Source organism: Bacillus rossius, chromosome 16, assembly GCF_032445375.1.
Source record: "Bacillus rossius redtenbacheri isolate Brsri chromosome 16, Brsri_v3, whole genome shotgun sequence".
Classification (NCBI taxonomy): domain Eukaryota; kingdom Metazoa; phylum Arthropoda; class Insecta; order Phasmatodea; family Bacillidae; genus Bacillus; species Bacillus rossius.
The window spans coordinates 42245934-42270286 of record NC_086343.1 but is presented as its reverse complement, the minus strand read 5'-3'; the positions used below and the strand labels follow the sequence as shown (position 1 = coordinate 42270286).

At 36.8% G+C, this 24353-nt stretch overlaps 1 protein-coding gene across 6 annotated transcripts in view; it reads right to left on the bottom strand.

Annotated features, from left to right (window-relative positions):
• The window catches only part of LOC134540456 (structural maintenance of chromosomes protein 6), a 216672-nt gene that overhangs the window by 42563 nt on the left and 149756 nt on the right, over positions 1 to 24353 (bottom strand). For all 6 annotated transcript variants that reach the window (XM_063383218.1, XM_063383219.1, XM_063383221.1 and 3 more), the window contains 3 exons: positions 16999 to 17309; positions 12305 to 12518; positions 7094 to 7261 (listed from right to left, as the gene is read on the bottom strand). In XM_063383218.1, coding sequence (XP_063239288.1) covers positions 7094 to 7261; positions 12305 to 12518; positions 16999 to 17309 — 693 coding nt within the window. The remainder of the gene's footprint in view (positions 1 to 7093; positions 7262 to 12304; positions 12519 to 16998; positions 17310 to 24353) is intronic.

Here is a 24353-nt window from a genome sequence, read left to right as displayed (position 1 = left end):
TTTTGTTATTTGTCTGCTTTAACTCCACCCCTCTCGCTCGGCACTAGACATCTTGCTGTTGACGCCTGTCACATTCTTCAGCCTTGCAGTCGCCACCTAAGTGCGTGACATCCCGTCCTTTCTTTCTTTTATTAAACTTCCGTCAGTTATCTGTGCCTGCGACTTCACAGTCACAGCATCACTGGCTGGCTTCAAGGCCAAGGTATGCTCGAGTCGAATAAACCAAGCCTTTGAATATACATATACTTGTACGCATTTCTTATTATTTAGAAAATAGAGAAAATCTATTTTTTCCCACCATTAAACATAACAGTGTGCACTTTTTTTTAAAATATAAATGCTCTTAATTAATTTGTTGCGACATTTTCATTAATGAATAATAACATTGTTTATAACTCTGTTAGGCCGAAAAAGTCAGAGCCGTCTTTATACTTGTTGCTAATTGATCGCGTTAATAATACACAAATATTTATAAACTTGTTTGGAATTATTTCAGTCGTGACAAGTTTACAAACACGTCACGTTATTTATTTTACTATCTGACAAATAGTAAGCACTATAGCTGTAGCAAACCATATGTATTCGGTACTGAGTAACGGGTGCACCATCTAACGCATGTGCGCGCATATTAGATGAATTTACGTTACAAAGAACGAGGTTTGTTTATTAAGTAAAGTATAATTTGGAAATTCGTCATCCAAGTTTTTTACTGTTTATTAAAGGTATTGTGTGTGTACGTGTAGACAAAGTTTGAGATTGGAACAGAAACAACGTAAGAAAGTGTTTTTTTTACAAATTAGAAATATGTATGTTTTTGTTTTTATAATTGCATATTTTCCCGTTTTTTGGTTGTTATCTTAAAAGAGATAATATTAAAAAGCCGCTCTAATGAGATTTAATTGTTTCTTGGTTAACAAAAACTATTAATTATCAACTATTGTTAATTGTTTATATTCTATTTATTATTATTCACGCGACGTCATACTGTACGCGTACCTACGCAATACGACTGGATTCGTTGCTGCAACATAACATAGCATGTTATGCGATATCAGAAGTAACGAGTAACGTAACGATAGTAACGAGTACTAATTTTTATAGTAACGAATACATACGGGTACACATTTTTTCGTTACTTTTACACCTCTAGTAGGCACTACCGTATTTATTTCCGAATCGCTAGGACAGTTTTCTTGTAACTTTTGTTTCGGTCAGTTGTTGGGGTATCTGTCCGGGAAGGGGGTGGTGATGGTTTGAGTTTAATCCCAAACTTATTTTCTAAAAAAGTTGACAGGTTTCTTTAAATGAAAAAAGTATAGTTTTCCAGCGACTATTTCGTTTGATGCGTACGTGCGTTGTCGCAGCCGCACTCCTGTAAGGAATTAAATCGTCATGCTACACTAGCACCACCTGTTAGCAACATCCCGAACCAACATGGCCACCAGCAGACAGCCCGCGTCGACAATAGATAGCAGTACAATGCTATGTCGGCCGCGGGCTGAGATGCTATACTTACGTGGCGTGGTAGGGTATTCTGGTTATTTTGACGCAATCGGTGATCGCATTCGTACTTGTGGGGTATCGTTTTAAAGAGAATTCACAGAAATTAAGATTTCGTTAATATAACCTGTTATTTTACAATTATACAGGTTTAAACACAATTTTTATGCTATTTTCGGTTAATTTTTATTTTTTGGGGGCCAAAATCTGGCCAATTCAGGTAAAGGCGAGGATCTAACCCGGAACCGTGACACCTCGCTATAACGGGACTCTAGTGTAGTTTAATTCCCAGGCTGCGAACTTCTATGAAGAGGGGTTAAAGAAAGTGTGCTGCGTTACAAAATGTGCTTACACCTGAATTACGAATATGGGAAAAAGTGAATTAGATATATAGTAAACTAAAACTGTCAATAAAAACCTTTTCACATGAGTTCATATTCTTTAAATGACCAAACAGTCCTTACTTTATGAATATGCCTCGTATGCATCTACTGTAACTTGTCAATCAGTGATTTTATATCCAGAGAAGTGGATACAGTTTAAACAACCTTGCTTTTCACACTCTGCTCCACAAAAATATACCTTATAATAAAACATCTTTGCATGTAATATAAACTGCTCTTAAATAAATAAGTATTAATAAGAGAAAACATGGATTACAAGGTTTTACTGTAACTTTTTTAGCGAAGTTACAAATAGCCAATTTTTGACTATCTTCTTTGATACATATCCATGGGACTGCAGAACAGTGGAAAATGTTTATTTGACTGCCAAGAAATTCCAGCAAAAATGCCAATGAAAATTTATTGAAGAATTTTAGCTAGCTAACAGTGATTAATATAGGGATTGTACTACTGCTACTTTCAATTGAATCATCTCAGTATGTAATCCAAAGCAGACTTCCAAACTACAGCAGCAGTGCCGCCACCCCCAGAATGCGTCCTCGGGCTATGTGCAGTATCGCCCTGGTTTATCTCTCCACTCCACCCCGGGCCAGCTGACGTGACGACAATCTACATTTATACCATACTTAGACAAAAATGCCTAAGAATAATTAAGTGCTTTAAAGGTTTTGAAAAAAATATTACCATCACTAGCGACACCCATGGTTTTACCCAAGTAGGGATGTGATTAGGCCTACTTCAGATAGAAAGGATTTTCCATTGTTTCATTTCAATTCCAATTTGCAACAAGTTTTAATATTTTTTTTAAGCTTCCTGATTAAACTTCATCAGCATCTTGTGCAGCATTTTCGATTTCATTGTTGTTAAAATCAATGGGAATTCTGGGAAAAGTATAGTGTGATAACTAGTGATGGTTCGAAACCCATTTTTCTCGAATCCGAATCCCAAACAGTACCTTGAATCCACCCCTCGAATCCAAATCCAGTTTTCAAGGGTGAATTATAAAATAATTAATTAGTTAAGAGAAAAAATTAAACATTATGCAGAATTATTTAACCCTTTAAATTTTTATTTAAAAAAAAAACAAGGATTTTGACACGGTCTGGATCAAGACGATTCCATTTTTGGTCACATGTTTCCTGCAGTGCTGAACAAACGTTCAGAGAACACTGTCGCAATTGGGGAACATAAATATTTTTTGGACAGTTTATGTAGCCTGGGTGAACACGCAGACTGAGATTTCCAGTATTCGAGAATGTTTATTTCTGGGTTAACTGTAGTATCACGTAAGAATCTGGTCACTTCATCAATTGCTGTAGAATCCGACTTGGTGGATTTAAGGCATTCAGGCATTATCTGTGAGTACAGTGATTCATGTATCCACAGAAATCGGAAAACATAATTCAACATCCGACGGAACAATATTTTGTAGTTAGCAACTTGACATTTGTTTAAAGTCCCAAATGAAGGTAAACGCTTTCCTGAAATATTTAATGGAAACTGAAAGACGCCATCTTGGCTTCAATGGTTTTAGGCCATAAGAAATATTGTCGTGCGTCTTTTAAAATTAAAGCCTCACTAAAGAATAGTGATTAATATGCCCGAAGTTAAAAGTGACGGGGTGTTTTCTCTAGTTTACGCATTAAATTTTTTTATATTAATATTAGTTATTTTTTATGTTGCTCAAAATGATTGGCTAACAAATTCATTGGTTGGCCATCATGGAATTCTCAGATAATACATATTTTAACGTTGGTAGTCTACACAAACCAAACTTGGTCCTAAAAAAATTCATAAATAGAACGTGTATCAGAATATTTAAAATTGAATTGCGATTAAAATAATAATTGTATAATGTATTAATTTTTGTCATTCATTATTTCGTTATTATTACTACATGTGCGACCGTAACTTGTGATGAAAGTCGGCATTATTGTTGTATTACTAAGTAACAGATTTCTCTGTAAAGTTATTTAAAAAAAAAACAAGATTCATATTTAGTCTAGATCCTAAATGTGCTTTATTTTATTTTTTTAGCATATTCTGAGAATACATATGTGATTTATGCCTTATTTAATGCCAATGTAGCGACAATGCATCCATGTTAATGAATATAAAGTAAGTTTCCCAAATCAGTACATTCTTCATAATTTTTTTATATAATAACGAATTAAAAGTACAATACAGTAGAACCTCGTTAATCCATGATGCGCTAATTCGGGAATCGGATAATCCGGGACGATTTAAAAGAGAAGAAAAAAAAGAGAACTAAATATTGGCAGCGCTTAAAATTAACGTCACGCGGGCTGGCGGCCAGCAAACACAAGCCATCGCGTGGGCCGCCAAACTCTGCAACGTTGTTTGTACCGACTCTTTGTGTCGCCCCCCTTTCAGCAGTGACATTTGTCACTCTTTAAACTTTGCTTCCCGTCTCCCTCTGTTTGTTTCCACCCGCCAACGCACGGCAGGCGCCTGGCGAGTGACGTGTCTGGCTGGCATTCGGCTGTACGAGGGGGAGGGGGGAGGTTGCAAGGTCAGCACGATCTTATTTTTCTCTCTTCGGCTGTTGAAAAATGACCGTGAACTAATGGCTAGGCAGTGCTGTATTTTTTTAAGCCGAGACACTAATTTGAAGACGGCCGGCCCTTACCGTGAACGGCCTTAACCCAGCTGCACGCCGGTGTCTGAGAAGCTTGACAAGACCTTCCGGGCTTTTAATCGCTAGTCCGTGAAATTCTGTAATCCGTGATTATCTCGGTCCTGACCATCACGTATTAACGAGGTTCTACTGTACCTCAATAGGATGTGTTCCAAGGAAAACGTAAACAGGCCAAGTAAATTTAAGTTTTTAAAGTACTACATTTACATCAATACTTTTCCTCGAATCCCGAATCTTTTCCCTCGAATTTCGAATCTTTCGAATACTAGAGATTCGGTGGGATTCGAGGATTCGAGGATTCGACCGGCCCATCCCTAGTGATAACAGATTTCACGACCTGTAAACATTTCAAAAGTTATCCAAATCTTGAGAGTGAATGATACCGACATCAACGTGCTACCTTGAGACGCCGATGATTAGAGGCACGATTATATGGTAATGCGGGATAAAACGAAATAACACTGAAAACCGCTTGAAAACACGAAATAAAACAAAATTGTGCGAAATCCGCGATATGTCACGAAATTTCGTGAATCCTGATTATTTACGTTTTTTTTTCCATTCTGTAAGGACAATTCACTATCTTCAGCGCAATAAAATATTTCTGACAGTAACTAGCAGCCATATATATTATATGCGACGGTGATTCATTATAGATTTTAAAATGAAGTCTCGGAATTAACGTAATATTTTCTTTGAACGGTAATCTTGTGTACCATAATAATTTAAGATGTTGATAACTATGATACAATGGCCGCCGTTCACTTTCTGTAAAAACAAAAATAACAAACGTCCAAAATATGTTTATCTAAGATTACGTTTTTAATCATTAAAATGTTACACACTAAAGCGCATTGCTTTTACTGTTTATTTAAAATAAAGTACGTAAGGTACGAAAATAAAATTAACCCTCCTTAACGTAACGATTGTAAATAATAAAAAGTACATGTTTATGTCTGTATTAATTTTCACGTACGTATGTTGGTATTCGGTATGCGTTTGTATTCGCATCTATTCTCCATTGTTTTGATCTTTCCAGCACGGCAAGTTTTTGCGTATTAAGAGGTTAAATTTTTCCTATGTGATTAAAAAATTTTGTTAATGCCTAAGACGAAGGTTTCTGCCAGTGACCGATCGAAAGAATTTTCCAGCGAAGGATTTTATTTCAGTGATAAAATTTTAATGTGCAAATTCTGTAACTGCAGGCTAGACTACGAGAGACGCGATACGCTTGTGAAACATGTCGCGAGTGAGAAACATAAGCGTTTGAGGCAAAACTCATCTGTTAAACGACATCCTTGTCTAAGAGTCTTTAATGCCATTAATTTGCTGTTCAACCCAAGAAATGTGAGTAGGGTTAGCATAGAAGATGCAAACCTACAGAAGTCTCTGCATAACTTGCCTTCTGTTTCCCATCTTCCCATTGATACATTCATACATGGCTATGGTGTTTTCAAAAAAATAATTGAGGATGAACTTTCATTGCCATAAACAAGCCAAATTGATGTTGCAAAGGTACTTTGCTCCCTTAAAGGGGACTACAGTGAATTTGCTCAAGCCAGTTTAAGGGCAATCTGGTTCCCAACATCAAATGTTGATGCAGAACGTTCATTTTCCAGGTACTCACTGGTAGTTAGTGACAGAAGACAACGTCTCACTCCAGAAAATGCGGAAAATTTAACTATGATAGCATTTCAATAAAACCGTCTTAATAGTAACTTTGGAAGTGCTTAATTGTTGAATTTTGTAGTGTATGTGATTGTAATTAAGTCGTGAAATTTTTAGTAGTTATTTAAAAGTTTAAATTTATGAATTTGCAAATGAACTTTACTATCTATAAATTTGCAAATGAACTTAATTGTAATTAGATCATGAGTTTTAGTGTTTATTAATATTTGTTTTAATAAATTTGCATGTCGTACAGAAAAGCAAGAAAATTTTGCCGTGGGTATTTTGAGCAAAAAAATTAAACCATATAACACCGAAATCTTGATTTCTTTACACCGATATTTGTCTTAAAATAACACCACAAAATCTTGACTCTACCGATGATGCAAAGTCTAATCAGGACAAGTATCAACATTATTATGGTATCAAAGATGTTTTATTATATTTGCCACTGTTGCTCCAGACATTTGCTATATTTTTTTAAAATTGAAATTTCATTTTTTTTATATAATTAAATAGACTGATATTTTGCAGCAAAATTTTCTTGATGGTAGTTTACGTGAAAAGACAACGCTCCAGTAAAGAAGAGAATTATGTTCTATAAACTAGCCAAGGTACACAAAAAGTAAATTTTGTTAGTAAATATGCTGAGACAGTTTAAGGATCACTGCTTATGATTTTTTGGGTGATGAGAGAAGTTTTAAATGCCATTCTGAAGTATCAATTCGTACGGAAGACATCCTGGATTAAAACTAATTAATGCCTCATTAACAAGGCCTCTAGCCGACCCACAAGACACTGCTCCAGCAGCATGGATATATTGAAAGCACAACTGAACTCAGCAGCAAGCAGCAGTAAGCACCTTGATGGAGACGGGCGACAGGCGGTCGCCGACTCCTCGCTCCGTCTTCTCCAGCTGCACCTTCAGCTGGTCCACCAGCATCTTGATTGGCTCCTGAGCCTCCAACACTGTCTCCCGCTGCCGGCGCAGCTTCTCCACTTCCGCCACGCACGCCTCTCTCTCTCGGCTCTGCACACAGCACACACACAGTCTGTACACCTTCCACAGCAGATACCACACGCAGCTGCTAGTACCATCAAAGGTTAGTGAACACCATGATTTTTGGATGATGAAAATGACACACAACTGACACAATGAATCCGAAAAATGTTCACCCATGAAAAAAAAAAATTGTTTATATAAGTTTAAATTTTTATTTTGTGTGTCAAAATATGGAATAAAAAATCAACAAATTCCAACTTTGGGTCAATATTGTACTGTTTAGGAGAATGAAAGAAAGTAAGCTCATAGGCAAAAAGATAATTTCTTTCTGAAGAAATTTGTGTACATATTAAAAATATACAGCCATCGCTTTAAATTCCTTTAGGCCTTAAAATGAACCCATAAATATTCAATCCATTCTTCCTACATCATGGCAGGCGTTCCGGCCACGCCGAAAAAAAAAGGTTTTTTTTTTTTTTCGGTAAATTCTAAGATTATATCCATACATCTCTAACTGTAAATGATTCGGAGAGACTTTACCATTTCTTTGTGACGTTGCAACTCCAAATAGTTATCTCAGATGGTAATAGGTAGTGTCGGTAACTCATTTCCCTATGATAATTATACATAAATATAGTTTAAAAAACTAAAAAAACATGCTTTTAAAGAATATCAAACTAAAAAGTTAAAAATAAATATAGTTTAAAAAACTAAAAAAACATGCTTTTAAATAATATCAAACTAAAAAGTTAAAAATAAATATAGTTTAAAAAACTAAAGAAACATGCTTTTAAAATTTATCAAACTAAAAAGTAAAAAATAATTTTAAAATTTAATTTATGACAATAGTATATAAGCAATACTAGTATAAATGAGAAAAAAGCATGGGGCGCTTAATATACAAAAAATATGGCACAAAGCGCCTCAAGCTTTTTTCTCATTTATACTAGTATTGCTTATATACTATTGTCATAAATTAAATTTTAAAATTATTTTTTACTTTTTAGTTTGATAAATTTTAAAAGCATGTTTCTTTAGTTTTTTAAACTATATTTATTTTTAACTTTTTAGTTTGATATTATTTAAAAGCATGTTTTTTTAGTTTTTTAAACTATATTTATTTAATCTCTACCTCCCAGTTCACTATCACATAATTTTTAAAAGAATGTCACACAATTACATGAATTAAAAGACAATTAGAATATTGCACCAAACAAGTTGACAACCAATCAGGTTGCTTACCTTAACTGGAGGCTAAAAGGTATTTAACATACTGTTACGAACTGGGAAGCAGGGCCAGGTACCTGAGCGGTCCTCCAGTGGCAGTCTGGCCCGGGGCCTCTCACACGGCCACTGACGTCAGGCACGCATTAGCGCGGCTCTACCTCACCACCCCTTCCCCCTTCCTCAACACTGTTACCCATCGCTGAGCGGCCGCCGCACAGTGGCATGAATAAACACCGCCTTTCTGGCTCGACCTGGGATGACGCGACTGGTTACAGCCGCTCTCGTCGGTTCAAGAAGGGTGTCACAAGTATATAAGCACCGGCGCTGAGTTCCAAGCGAGTTCCGAGAATTCTGTGAGCGAAAATAAGTGTGATATTAACGAAGAGGGAAGAGGGTGGCGCGATGCGGAGTAATGGGATCAAGAGAGTGTGACTGAGTGGCGCCAGGCTTTGTGTGTGTGGACAGGCGCGAGGTGAGGGGCGAACCACTGTCGAGCCTAGCTCCAGTGAGGAGTGCGACTGTGGAACCTGACAGACATTGAGTGACTTGCGAATAAACATTTTTACTAAGTGCGAGTGATTGGTGAAAGGATATTTTTAAGTACAATTATTTATTAGTAATGTAAATATTAGAAATTTATAAAACTGTAATAAAACTTAATTGGGCTATCCCTTACGAACCCAGTTCTTCCCCACATAGGTCGTAACAATACAAGTCACTGAATTATGAACTAAAACAAAGTACACATAGCTGCAAAAACACTCAGATAATCAATTCCAAAATTTGACACTAGAGGAATATGCATAGATATACAGTTCCAAAGAGGTAGGTATTATAGGTTTGCAGTCTGGGAAATAGTTCCTGTTCTCTAATAAGTTAAAATAAATATTGAAAGCAAAGTTTCAGTAAGCATCTGTACATAACTAATAGTACAGTAGTTTTTCTTTATATTTTTTGAATTGCAACATCTTATTCATCATAGATACATACAGCAAGGGAGCTGCTACTGTCTCACATGGTGTTAGATCAATTGTGACTGTCGATTTATACACAGTTGAAACTATGACGTTCACTTTTTTTGTAATGACCATCACTATGTAGTGTACATGTTTTGTGGTGCTGCAGTTCATGGTTGTTGACATTTTCCCCCCACATTAGATAAAGTTACGATTTTAATTACAGATGTTAGACTAACGTTTTCACACTGAGCTGAAAGCCGTAAATTAATACACAAAACAAACAATTTTTGAATATCATACAACACCAGATAGTGATAGTGACAAAACAAAAATTGTTTGGATAATTTGTACAGAAAATCCAACAATAGTTCTGGTATATTTAGAGGTGTTACAGGAGATATTTTATTCAGACAAAAAGGAGTTCTCATCAAACATCATAGCAGCAATCTTTTGAGCCTTCTTTGACAGCCTAAATACCACACCAAATAACATCCTTTGGCTAAAAATTAATTCCAGCTATACATAGTCTCTGTAATTAGCTCGAAACGGGATCCTAGTTCATTTATGTTCGAATATTGAAATATTAATCATATTGTGCAACAATAAAGCCATTTTAATAAATAGTAATGTAACTGCTCTTTCTTTACTAGAATAAATAATTCGGCTGAACTGAAATATCACATAGTCCCAAAAGATTTTATTTTTATACATACCAAAATATATAGATATTCGTGTATACTAAGCAAATGTCTATCTATGTAAGTAGCCAACAAACGAAAAGTCCGAGAATATGTACTAGTTGTATCGTAAAACGGACATAATATATATAATCCAATTATTATTTCAAAACACGAGAATTAATCTACTTATTTCGACAGTACATGCGCACACTTACAAGTTCCGTTATTTGCGCAACCATGTGATGTATTCTAACTACATTCATGAAACAAGCACACCAGAAACGGAATTTTTTCCGTTACCATGCAACACAAAACCTCGTTTTCGTAATAAACCAGCTATGTTCCGCAATTCCGTAACTCGGTGTTGAATCCATAATAATTACGGGAAATCCGTAATGGTTGGCAGCTCTTTGTATGTATGACATTGATAAACTCCAACACCGTTTGACCTATCGCCATTAAGTTGGCACATTGAGTGTTTCTTCATGGAGCACATTAACTTCTAAACTGTTCAATTGATCGCCACTAAATTTGGTATACAGTACAACCCGGTTATAACATTCCCGTTTTTAACATTTTCCCGCCTATAACACCATAATTTCATGGTCCCGTCATTTCTCCATTTATCACAATGCTTTAATTTCCCGCCTGTAACAATATTAAAATTTCTACATTCCCGCCTTTAACGTTCAAATTTGCTTTGATAACTGCCACAATTTGCAGTATCCCTTCCTTCAAAGTCATAATTTAGAGCGAAACCATAGCTAGAAAATACAGCACGCGTATACAAACATCAGATGTTTACATTTGTGTAGTTCACCATAGACGTGGTACACACGCACTCCACAACTTGCACCGGATCGACTATCAATATGGCGTCCTGTTCGCGCTTGTTAGCCTATGACTTGTTCCTTTATACTTATGATGCGCATTTTGTGCACTGATACATGGTCGGAAACAGTGCTACTGTAGTCTATGGTGCTGGTTTTTGTTTCAAAGGTTTAACACCTTGAAATGGTTAACTGTTCTATGGATATATTCACGGCTTTTGTTTGTGGTTAACCTTTACCGTTTTTTTTTTTTTTTTTTTATACTTATTGTAGTCACGGTCGTATTTAATTAAAATACGCCGTATTGAAATTTTATTCAGGTTTTTGTACGGTTATGATGGCCGATAAATATAAGCGAAAATATATTCTGTAGCTGAAAAAATTCAGTTTATTAACCAAGTGGACAGGAACCCCAACAAAACGCGTGTTGTGATTGCAAAAGAGTTGAATATTTCTGTTTCGACTCTGAACTGTATCGTACAAAACATTTTTTTTCTTTAGCATATTATTAGGTATTGCCTATAAATAAAATTAACCAATTTGCCACTCTATTGCTGTACTTAGTGTAATACTCCTGTATTTTGTGTTGTTTTACCTATACTTTTTAATTTAATCAATCCACGCGTAATTTTTACAAAGTGAAGATGATTTCCTGCTTATAACATTTTCCTGCTTATAACATTTTTTTATGTTGGTCCCTTGGAGAATGTTATAACAGGGTTGTACTGTATATAGATATTTTAACACAGAGAATATTTTCGCTATATCCATCTTGCTATAACTTGCTACTAGATAGTGCTGCAGCGTATTAACTTCTAAACCTTCAACCGATCGCCCTGGGTAAACAGAAAATCATAGGTCATATACATAAAAACAGCAATTGCATCTAATTTCTCTATGTCCACTACACTGTAATTTTGCTTTTACTTGTGAACAAATTATAATTCTGTGTTTAGGCCAGGCAACACCGGGTATTGCATTTCGTAAAGACTTGAGCAAAATCATTATCATATCAAAACACTGGTTTCCAATTTTCAAGTCATCACTTGTGCTTCCTTTGGTTTAATGGCTTAATGGCTACCTTTGCCACACAACGTTTGGGCAACTAAAAAACTGTTTTTACCAACTCTCATACTTTCCCTCAGGTCACACCTTCTTGTCTTCACTTCTTAATTCTCCCTATCACTACAACCAAATATCGATCACTGTTTACACGTGACTTCTTCCTTCTCGAACCTCATTTCTCAACCCATCTCACATCCTAATATTAGCGTGGAATTGACTTTAAACATATAACATTATGACTGTGTGATCACGCCTACTGCGGGAAGACACACAGGTACACAGACCCTGGAATGGCGCAGGGAGTCCTACCAGGTGGTCCACGCTGACGGCCTGGGGCTCCTCGAAGGACAGCTGGTCGATGGCCGCCCGGGAGTCGTGCAGCTGCCTGGTCACGGAGCGCAGCTGCTTGCTGTTGTCTTCCAGCAGGGACTGCAGGGAGCGCAGCTTGCGAGCGGCCTCGCTCAGCTGCTGGTCCGCCCGCGCCAGCTTGCCTCGCAGCTCCTCCGCCTCCTGCTCCAGGTTCCTGCCCCGTCACCCAGCCCCCTCAGGGCACGCACTTCGCTTACATCCCACATGACAAACACATGCGAGAAGTCGTGTCAACTCCCAAGCTTCAGCTACGCTTGTGTGTGGTGTGTGGTAAACAAAATGTGCTGATTTAACACCAAATCAAAAATTAAAATTTGTATCTATGGATTTTTCTTAATATACCAAAATATTTAAGTGATCTTTGTCATCGCCTTCAATTTCGAAAACAATGTCTTTGTATACTCTTCTAAATCTGTACTCATTAAACTGATATAAGCAATGCCAAAAGTCAGGTACAAACATTAACTCTAATAATGAATTACCGTGTTTTATCGCTTAATGGTCGCATGCGCGTAATCGTCGCAACCATATTTTTGGCTGTCAAAATTGGGATAAAAAAACTTCTCGCGTAAACGTCGCATTATGTTTTTGGTCCCGCTAGTAGATGCCGAGCGCTTTGTGTAGGTATCTTTTCCGTATAAAACAATGCATTTTAAAGTAGAAATCTAATATTTATACCATCATTACCACTTACTTAATAAATTAACGAAAAAATACGAAGTTGTTTGACGTGTAAATTGTCTTATAAAGACGTTTTTAAACGTTATTTCCTTTATCTGATCGTATCCGTCGCCGCGGCGTAGGTATAATCTAAAAATTGTTTCGGTCATTACCACTTATTTATTTAATTAACGGAAATACAAAGTTGTCTGACGTGTAAATTTTCTTTTAAAGACTTTTTAAACGGTATTTCCTTTATCTGATTGCATTACCGCGGCGTACCGCTTACAAAAATGTAGCCAGCGTATCATTCATGTTTGGTTATGTTGCTTCCCGTATAGAGCGCGCGCACGTAGTCGAATATCGATATCTCGCCGATTGGATGCAACGCACGCTATCTGTCAGGCGCCAAGTTAACTACATTTGATAGCCCGCATTCTTTCGTGGCAAGTGTGTACTACGACACGTTAGTTCACGTCAGATTCAAGTGGCTTGCGTTCACATTAGAGTTTTGGTTTTTCTATTTGAAGTTGAAGAAATGTTTTTGTATAAAAAATTATTAATATAGATTGTTTGGCGTGCTCTTGTATACTCCACCTTTTTTAAAATAAACGTACTTTCCATGAACGGGTTTTGTTTTTATGAATAACTTCACCTAACAAAAAAATTTTTTCCTCATAATGGTCGCACCCCTACTTTTCAAACTTGATTTTAGAATAAAATGTGCGATGATTATACGAGAAAACACGGGTCATATCAGTAGAAAAAAGGGACTTTTCTTCCTTTAAAAGCGGTGTTATTTTTCATAATGTAACGATTTCTGCGAACCAAGACGTCAGGCATGTGTCCATGTATCTCCCTTCCCCGGCTCTTACCAGTCCTTGGCAACACCACGTTTATTTTTGTGTTATAGTGACATTTTCCCCCCTCCTCTAGTCATCACGCATGCGCAGCCAGGGCTTCCTTATGTCATGAACAGGCTTGTTCCTGAGGCCTGTCTTATTCGTCTACCTACTATGCCTACTCGCTTTAGGGTTGTTTGTTCCTCAGCAGATGTGTCTGCATATGGAAAACGTAGGTGTATTAATTTTGGCCGTTGGTCACGCCATGACTCTTCTTCCGCCTTGGCTATTTAAGGTACTTCTTGCTTACTTGCCTCTAGTAACGTTTAGTCTTATCAGGCGCTAGCACATTTGGAAGTTTTTTGACGTTTGCAATTCAGTAGTTTGTGGTCCTTAACTTTGTTGGTGGCATATTTGTTATATTGGAACTTACAACTTAATGTTAAGCATTGCTCACGTTTTAAATTTGCTTGCTTATAGCTTTCAGGTCTTACAGATTGTTACGCGTCTAGTACTGCAGTTCTTCGTGTGGCGTACTGTATTTGTGTGACACTTAACTTTCTTTATGTGCTTAGTTTGTTTGCATGCACTTACATTGAGTTACGCTCATGCTCTAAAATATGTGTTGTTTAAACTGTTATGGCTTTCGTGCGATGTCATTGCAAACTGTTATCTCCTTTGCTATTTGCATTGAATTGCTGTCCTCTGGTTTGGTGCCACGTTCAATTCTGTGGGACCACTGCTTATACCCCTCGCCTGATGCACGGTACAGCATCTATAATGCTGAGAGTTACCTTAGTTATGTATAATGAGGAACCCAAATAATTGACAAACAGTGAAGAGGTCCTCCCCACGACGATGTGCTCTCACACGCCGGCCACCTCCCCTCCAGTGCTGCGACGTCACCCCTCGTATGCTTGGCGCAAGCGCTGTGGTGTCTGCGCAAGGCCTCCGCCTTCTTTCGGGCCTGAATTTTGAATAATGCCGTTGTAGTCACTCTGCGACGGGAGCCTCAACCTAAAGTTTTCAGTTTAATATTTTCCATGGGTCATCACAAGTGTGTGTTGCACGAAGGCTGCAGTACAGTAACGTAAATTTACTTCATGTGCTTTTTGCTTTATTATTTATTTTATTTGGATCGCCATATTCTAAATTTAATAGCATTAATTATGTTTTTATAAGAATTAATATAATTATTGTGCACTGAAGTCAACGAACGACCACAAGACCACGCAGGAAGTGCGTGTGTTCCGGACACCAGAAATTCGGTACGTTTAACTTATTTTTGTTTCTTTTCATTTTTTGCTCAGTTCACTGTGTGTAATGTCCATGCAGGTTTTCTTGTCTGTCGTGATTCTTTTGAGCATGCTGCGTGTAAACGGTTGCTCATGACTGGAAGATTCTAATGACTCCTGCATTTGTCAAAGCAATCACGTCATGTTTATCGTAATTGAATACCTTGGAGCAGGACAGGCTCTTGTATCTGTACTCTAGTTATAACTTTTTACGTGCTGCGGTATGATAAACATTTGCCAACTAAAGAAGTTATGAATATTTCTGTCATACAACCCTTGTTTTATTTCCACGCTTTGCAGTAATGGTTGGTTGTATCAAAAATGTATTTAGACAAAAGTTTTTTTTGGTATCACTCCTAAGAGCTATAATGTGTTAAAACTGATGTGATATTTGTAATATCATGGGGTTTATAGCGATTTTTCTATTTATAAAAAACCTTCCCCATTACTAACTTTTTGGTGGAATATTGCCCATTAACGAACTGAACCGAGATTTTCAATTATAAAATTTTATGTATCAGTTTGTAAGTGATTTGTGCAAAATTAAGGCAGTATTTGCAACCATAAAAATGTGATATACAGCAAAACCCCTTATTTGCACTTTTCATGGGGACAAAGTAAAAAAGTGTAAATAAAGGGAAAAGTAAGAAATACGTTAAAGTTAATTAAAATACAGTCGCATTCTGCAGCGTTCATAACAAATACGGGCTACATTACACATACGCGTTGCACCACAGTAAAAAAGTATAAAAAAAGGGCCGCAAATTGGAAATTTACCGTCAATAGCGCGCCGTGTGCGGAGAAAGGTCATTGTACTCAATCAGCTGTTGTTACGGCGCGGCGTAGCCGCCGGCTGGCTCTCTCTGTTCTCTGAGCTGCGCATGCGCAGTATAATTCACTCAACGCTCTGCCCAGACTCATGACCTTCCATCAGCAGCCAGCCAATAGATGCGAGCCAGGCGGAAAAAAATATAAGCTCCACCTCCCGTGTACCAGTTTTGTCCAGTTCTAATACCAGTTTATTGGTATACGCACCAGTTTTCTCGCTGCCGTGACATGTTCAAGTTTACGTTCATCTTGATGTCTTGATACCAATATATAATTATTTACGATCCCCAGAAATAAATGGTTAGTTTAAAAAATATGCGTGAACTGTACAATATTTCCGAAATTATAAAATACGTATAAAACAGTTACCAAGACTCCGCTCATTTTATCTTGTGAAGTTTATGTCTCGTACCAGTATTTCGGCTGAGTTGTGACATAAATATAGTATCACAACTGACAAGCAGCCTCGAAAGTCGTAATATTCCCGACATTCCCGGTACGTTTATATATTCGTGAGTTTACATTTTTCCCTAGTACATTTTAGATTGTCTCCTGCTATAATTACTCGGACTTTTACACGCCTAGGCTTAAATTATTATATGTTTAGAAATAAAAGCAACTTTTATGTTATAAAATATGTATATTTTACGATTTAAAATGTTCATTGCCGACTATAAACGTTACGTTTTTAACAATGTTTTTAGGCCTACTATGGTTGTTACGTGACGTAAATAGCGGGATGGATTCAATTTTTGAGACGTAATTCGCGTGAAAGTATTGTATTGGACTAAATGGGAAGTAAACGGGACCTGAAGAATATAGTGTAAATAACGGGAAAACGTAAGTAACGGTAACGTAAATAAGGGGTTTCGCTATATATTATTATATAGATATAGTAAAATAATAATATATATAAAACCTTTTGGCTTGAAGATGGTTTTAGGGTTTATGACCCATGAAACAAAAAACTACAACACGTAGTTCGGACTAAGGGACTCGGAGGACGCACCTCTCGTGCTGGTCCATGGAGACCTGCAGGAAGCGAGCCTGCAGGTTCTTGTTGGCGGGGCCGTACGAGCGGTACGGGCTGTGCAGGTACTCGTAGCCGCGCTTGGTGACGGCGCGGCGGCAGTTGTGAGGCACGCTCTCCCGGCGCTCCATCAGGGCACACGCCTCGCGGTCCGTGGGCACCAGCAGCACACGCTCTATCTCCAGGTTGTCGATCAGGCAGTTAGCCACCACCGCCTCCTTGATCCTCAGCATGTCCAGCAGACTGCTGTGGGTGGGGTGGCACACCTTGTTGGCCGACACATCGTGCACCTGCCACACACAGCCACCCAGAATACTTATTATTTATCTGTCAGATGCCCACCAACAGTTACGAGACTTTAAATGTAGTCCCTGCAAGTATATGTGAACGGCCCTTCCGGTAGACACCGAGAGCAGGCAGGCACCACTGCTGTTGGTCAACATACGTAAGCAGCCTTAACCTGTATTTGTAGGAAATACAGCAGACAAAACAAACACTGTCTCATTAATTATGGTGACAAAGAGCAGACAATGACAATTACAATTAACACTAGAAATTTCATAAAAGAAATACATACGTATTTACATTAAATATTAAATATGAATAATGACATTTAAACATAGTGAGTTGTTTAGTACAAATAGAATTTAAAGAAGTTTTGTCATCTTAAGTTAATATATAGATAGTGACATACTGAATATAATGAAAATAGCTAACTAAAAAATTACTGAATTTATTAAAGTTGGAGAGTAGTCTAAAAATAATATCATTATTGTGGTGGTCTGTACAGAAAATTATATTAATAATCAATTCAACTGGGGAACTCTTGAGTACAGTATTATCTAGAATACAATTACAATTTATTTTAGCGCTATAACAATAATTATAATAAACTATTAGGCATGTGTGTGAACTAAGTCATGATACTCCTCTGGACACCAGGCTCGGAATCATGCAGTGATATGTCTACAAGACTCGTCCTGTTAGCACTGTCGAGATCATCAGTGTAGAACTGTTGCTGGCAATATGTTCCAGATGGAGTAGCCCGTAGAAACTGCTAATGAAGCACCTATTGGGCCAGAATACTATATTGGTGATTCTATTGTAATAGGTAGGGGCCTATTAGGGATTGAAGGAAGACCAGAGCCTGGCTAGGACTGCGGATTACGTGAATGGAGCAGTTGGGTAATCAAGGTTAAAGGTTTCAGGTACACAGACATTTTATTCAAATTCAATATTAATTCAAAATTAATATAACGTTAACATTCAGATGCAGATACGTTTAACGCAAGAACAAATTCAATATTAATACATAATAATATTACGTTAACATTTCTGACAAAACGAGTTAGTTGACAATTATAATTTGTGTTGGGTAAGCCAGCTACACGGTGATCCAATCAACGATCGTCAAAAAGGGACATAATTTCCTTGTCTGAAGTTATATTACAAAAAAAGTTACATTTACAAAACTACTGCAAAGTGCAGGTACACGAAAGAAAGAAGTTACATTATTCTTTAAAAAGCAGTACCAAACAAATACGTGCGACGACGTCTCAGGGGGAGACAGGTAGAAACAGAAAAACGGAAGCGAAGGTTAAGTTGAATTTACATTTAAAGCAGAAATCCAAACAATTTTTGATGGTGGCGGCCGAAACGGAATTTAGACAGAACAAATTTAAACAATACTGATTCTACATTAGGGTGAGGGCCACCGCCTCACTGACGACTCGATTCAACTTACATTTCTCCCCTGAGGTCGCACACGCACGAAGACTAAGTCGAAGCTCTCGGACTACATGCTAGTGAAATTAACAACTGGTCAGCTACTGCTGACAACCAAGCCTCACAAAGGCTACCAGTAGAAGAAGACCCTCAACATGTCTGCAGCAGATTTTATAAACTCGCGCCGCAGCGCGCGCATGCGCATATAGAAAGGGTGGGGGAAACGAGTACAAATTGAACAAACACTAGGAGGGGGAGAAAAGGAGGGAGAAGGATGAGGGGAGCGAAGTGCCGGAGGCCCGCGATGACGCGCGCAGTTCGAATGTAGCGGACCTAAACGCTACACTATTTAAGTCTTCTTTCAGAACTGAGACGTTAAAGTTATTAGTTAAGTACGGAGTTTAGTCACTTTGACTTGAGATGGATTGAGTTCATTAGAAATATAGTCGACAATCTCTTATTCTTAAAACAGAGCGTTAAAATGAAGTAACAAAAGGAGCTTTAGTTTTTTGAAGGCAGGTAAGGTGATCATTATAAGAGTTGATATATTCTGAATGCCCAGTTGCATTAGCGTTATCTTTCGTTCTTGCGGAAATGATTTTGCATCAAAGTCCCCGTTGGTTTAGGACATGCGCACATTTTGCACCAAAGTGAAGCCTTCTTTGTCGACACACAAGTTGTTATTGTTACCGCTGATGATGTCGCACGATTCCCACTGTGTGTTAAAGTCACTGTGCCGCAACCCGGGACTACACAAATCCTGACAGCCTACAAAACTGCATAAATATAAATGCATATATGAACCAGCCTAGCTCCAGAGACAGATTCGACTACAAACAAGATGCTAATAAATTGGCACGCAATTGCATCGCAAAAGAAGTTAAACTTCAATTACAGACGTGTCAAATGAGCACAATAGTACGCCCTTACCACGAACCAGAAGCCTGCAAAAAAAACATAACAAACAGACAAAAAGCATTTACAATACTATTAACTTTGGATGAAAATGAATACTGAAACAAAACATACAATAATAGTAGGCGGTGGGACACACCTACAACCTGCATGGCCTTATGGTCGCTCGCCGACTTCAGTGCATGAGAATTACGTTACAACACATGTCCACAGTAATTAATGCTTAAATTGTAAGAGTGTATACCAAAATAAAACAGAAAATAGAAAATGCAATTAAAGTATGTAATGAAATCGTACTGTATTTTGTTGATAGACAATTTAATTGGTGTAATTTTTATTTTAACACCAGTTATATTCTTTTTATTATTAATTAGAGCATTACTATATGCTTGTGCGTAAAATCTGTGGAAATTTTTATGTTTAATACTCTTTGTAATTAAATGTGTTAGTTTCAAAACAAGCGCAGGGGGACAAATATATGAAATTGATTATTAAGTACATTAGGTTTTGAACAAATGTTAAATGTAGAAGGCTGAAAAGCACTGTCATTTTAATATAATATATTTAATAATTTAAGTCCTACACGGAATTTTAAGGGATATATATCTACAGAGCAAGATTGAAAAATGTGAATTTGACACTTGTAAAGACTTTAATATGCGATTAGCTAGATGAAGATTCGCAGCTTTGAAGATATTGTATTGATTGGATATTTCTCCAAATGTATGTATGGTGATGATGTGTTTTTGCTTCAGGTATATGTGTGTTTAGTTAGTAATAGATAAATATTGCGAAATAGATAGTTGTATCCAAAATTCCAAAATTCTACATATTATCATTGATTTCTGTTAAAGTTTGTATAATTCATAATTTAAATTTAACTTTGATTAACTTCGTATATTTCACAACTATTCCCTCAGAAGTCCTGACAATATGGTTTAATGAGTCTTAGTGCTATTTTAAATGAGCTAGTTTTGTTTACTGAGGCTAATTACTGTTTGGCAAATTTAATTTATTTATTTTTAATTTTCATATTACTTAAGTATCAACAATTAACTAATTTTGGATGCAATTAATTAATTAGTTGTAAATTGCTTAACATTTAAGTATTTTTCTTGAAATATTTTCCTTTTAATATTGTATTACTTAATTGGAAGATTTCAGTAAATACCACTAAATTAATTTGGCGCTCATTTCAGTTAAGTGATTATATTGCCTGAACAGTATTTTAGATCAGTAATATTTTACCTTACCAGGCATTTTGTTTATTGAGACACCTACAGAAAAATACCTCATAGGTATTAAAGTGTAGTTTAAATTTCAATGATATATATAAAATAATTTATGAATTATAATAATTAATGAACTCTGGTGCAGTCACTGTGCACACAACACACTTGGCCATGCGAAGACCGAGGTTCCGGCCGCCTACGACCCCACACTGACTTGAACGCACACTACAGCAACTGCCAAGGCAGACGGAGAACGAGGCGGAGGGCTCACCAACACTCGTACTCATGCCTGACGCATGCACCAAGCACAATGGGGCCAAGCCACTGGCCGATCAGAAGTTATGTGCTTCTGTCAAGGACTTCACAATCAGGTAAATGATCATGTGTTATGATTCGGTTTATATTGTAAATACTGTATTTTGTTAGTTTTAAGATTTGTTTATTATATAATTTTTTGCTAAGTCCTTTAGTGGGTTTGCTTATATGCATTTGTGTAATTTTTATTTCCGTTAATAATTTTTGTTTATATCAATTTTACATCTTGCGCAAAGAATAAATTAAAAATGAATTCTGGGAAGCGCGCAGGGGAGTCGCGGAAAACTTGATTAGTGACTATAAAGGAGAGTTGGCAACACTGTTGACTACAAGAAAGACTCAAGTTGGCCGTGGCGCCGTGGTGTCACGGACTTGTGCGCGAGAAGACAGTCTAGAGGCGCGCACGAGCCATTAGATCGTGGTCGTCGCGCGACCATGTACGCGGCGGACTTAACTTGGCTATGTGGCTTTACGAAAGCCTGGAGCACGTTTGTTCGGCTGTGTGATACTTGGGTTTGAAATTAAATGACGTTAAAACCTGTTTGGGGGGTCGTCATGCCCCTTGGCGATATTTAGTGCAGAATGTGAGCGTTCAAGCTGAACCAGAAGAAAACTGCAAGTACTTTTTTTTTGATGATTTTTGATGGTGTTCGTGCAGGCAGCTTAATTTGCATGCAAACAGGTGTGGCAGAGAAAATCACTATATTCGCGAAGATGCAGTTGCAAGAATCATTTTACGTATGGGTTCCGAAGCAAAGCTTGAAAAGTGACTTGGACTTGCTTCATAGACAGAACAGATTTTGGAAAATTATTTAAAATAATCAGTCAGGTTGAGGACTGCAGCAACGAAGATTTGACTGAGTGTAACAGCCGTTAAAATTTGTGTGCAACTCCCCCAATACAAAAGTTGATTTTTTTAAAATACAACTTTAGATTTTTATCCAATATTAATAATGTATTTTTACTGTAACTTCACACAATTGTTAAAATTATGATTTTAGGTGTAAATATTTTGTGAGCTCGTTTTGTTTGTATAGCACGGGCATCAGTTTTGTTTTACTAATAATGCATTTTAGATAGTAGGTATTTATATTTTACTTTTAATTTATTTTGGGAAATTTTTCTACTTGCATTGCTATGAAATTTTGCTTGGCAATTGTACAGTTCAGCTGACAGTCTATAAACACAAATTTTGTTACAATAATTTTTGGAGAATTTTGAAAGAAATTAAATTTGAGTGTCATGTTAGTTAAAAAGTAGTGTTGTGCGAGATCTCGAACCTCGAGAAAAATTTCGAGAAATATTGCATTCTCGAACAGCGAGCGAGAAAAATAATTTCTCGAAAAAAAAAAAAAAAACGAGAATTTTTTTTTGGTACCGGTAACAACTTAATTTGGTATGGAAACTAAATTTGATATTGATAGTTGTATTTTTATATGTTGAACATTACACACACACTGCCATTATTTTAGTTTAAATGTTTTAAAAATACCAAACGCGTCTGCCTGTTTGGACGAAAAATGATTTGGCGGAACACAAAGCAAACATGATGCAATCATTAAGAGATATTAGACTATCCGATAGTCAACAATCCAAAACCTTTATCAATAACCGAAACTGTGAATAAACACTGTCTTATGAAATTCCAATTTATCCTGAAATAAAAACTGCCGTATTTAATTTTTAAATTACGTAAGCGTAATACATAATAAAATATGTTCGAACCTAACCTACAAAATTGGTTTTGTTTACATACACATTATTACGGTAAAGCTATTAAAAGCATTACCTTTAATTTAGTCATAATATTTTATTCGGCAATGTTTAATAGCATACTGAAATGTTGAATATTAAGGCAAAATACAAAATTTACTTTTTAACGAACAAAAGGGAATGGTGGTCATGCTGCCCGACCGAGTCTGCTTCGCTGTTCCGTTTCTTATTTCAATTCCATTAAAAGACTGCGCAAGTCATGTGATTATTAAATGGACTGGAATGTAAAGGAATGGATTGAAAACGCAGAACAATTCACGCCCTTGTATTACGTAAAATTACGTGAATGTGTGTGTTCAAACCCGTTGAAAAGGCAGAATAAATAGTATGTTTATCCCATTTCCTTTTCTACCTTTGTTTCACTCAGTCGTAGGACGTCACGAGTAATGAATCCCGCCAAAGCCTCCTTAGTATAAATTTCTTTGTTTTCATTACAGTACCAATGTTTCCAGTTTACGCGAGCTACTCTGCGGGTATGATAAATAATGTGACGCTTGTAAAATGTTATTAGGAATATGAGAATAATTTCCTAATACTGCTTTATCTCTTTCTTAACTGCGGCGTAACCAAGTGGAAAAAAAAGTGTTGCGGGAATATAACAGTTTAACAGAAGTAAACTTTGTTGTCAAAATAAACTTTGATTTTACGGTAAAATGGAAGATGTGGACATATCAGTGTGGCAGTGTTACACAAAAAGTGGCGATAAGTCAACGGAACCACAATTAACATGTTAGCTACTAGACTTTTACCTAAGTGAATGTTTATTTATAATTTAGTGTAGGCTTACATAACGTGTGGTATATGTCAGTTGTGCACAGGCAACTAAATTGACATTCTATATGATAAACAACAGTTTTATCTACAGAACAATATATTTTGAAAGTGATATCTACAGTAAATCTTGATTATTTAAAAATTTCTCATTCTCGTTTCGTTTCTCACGAGAAAAATATTTTCTTTCTCGAAAATTTGGACTGCCACCACTTAGCCTAAAATCGTTCAGCCTAATACCCTCTCTGAAACACTATTCAGGCTTAATTCACACAGCCTAAAGTCATTAAGCCTAAAATCACTCAGCCTAAAGTCATTCAGCCTAAAGTCATCCAGCCTAAAATCGTTCATCCTAAAGTCACTCAGCCTAAAGTCGTACAGCCTAAAGTCATTCAGCCTAAAGTCGTAGAGCCTAAAATCATTCAGCATAAGTAAAGTCGCTCAGCCTAAAGTCACTCAGCCTAACGTCGTTCAGCCTAAAGTTCTTCAGCCTAAAATGTTTAAGTCTTATGTTATAAGTATCTGACTGCTGTAAAACCGTTATTTTTTATTACAAACGCTCAGTGATTGTAGTGCCATCTAGGAAGCAGTGTTGGAACTATT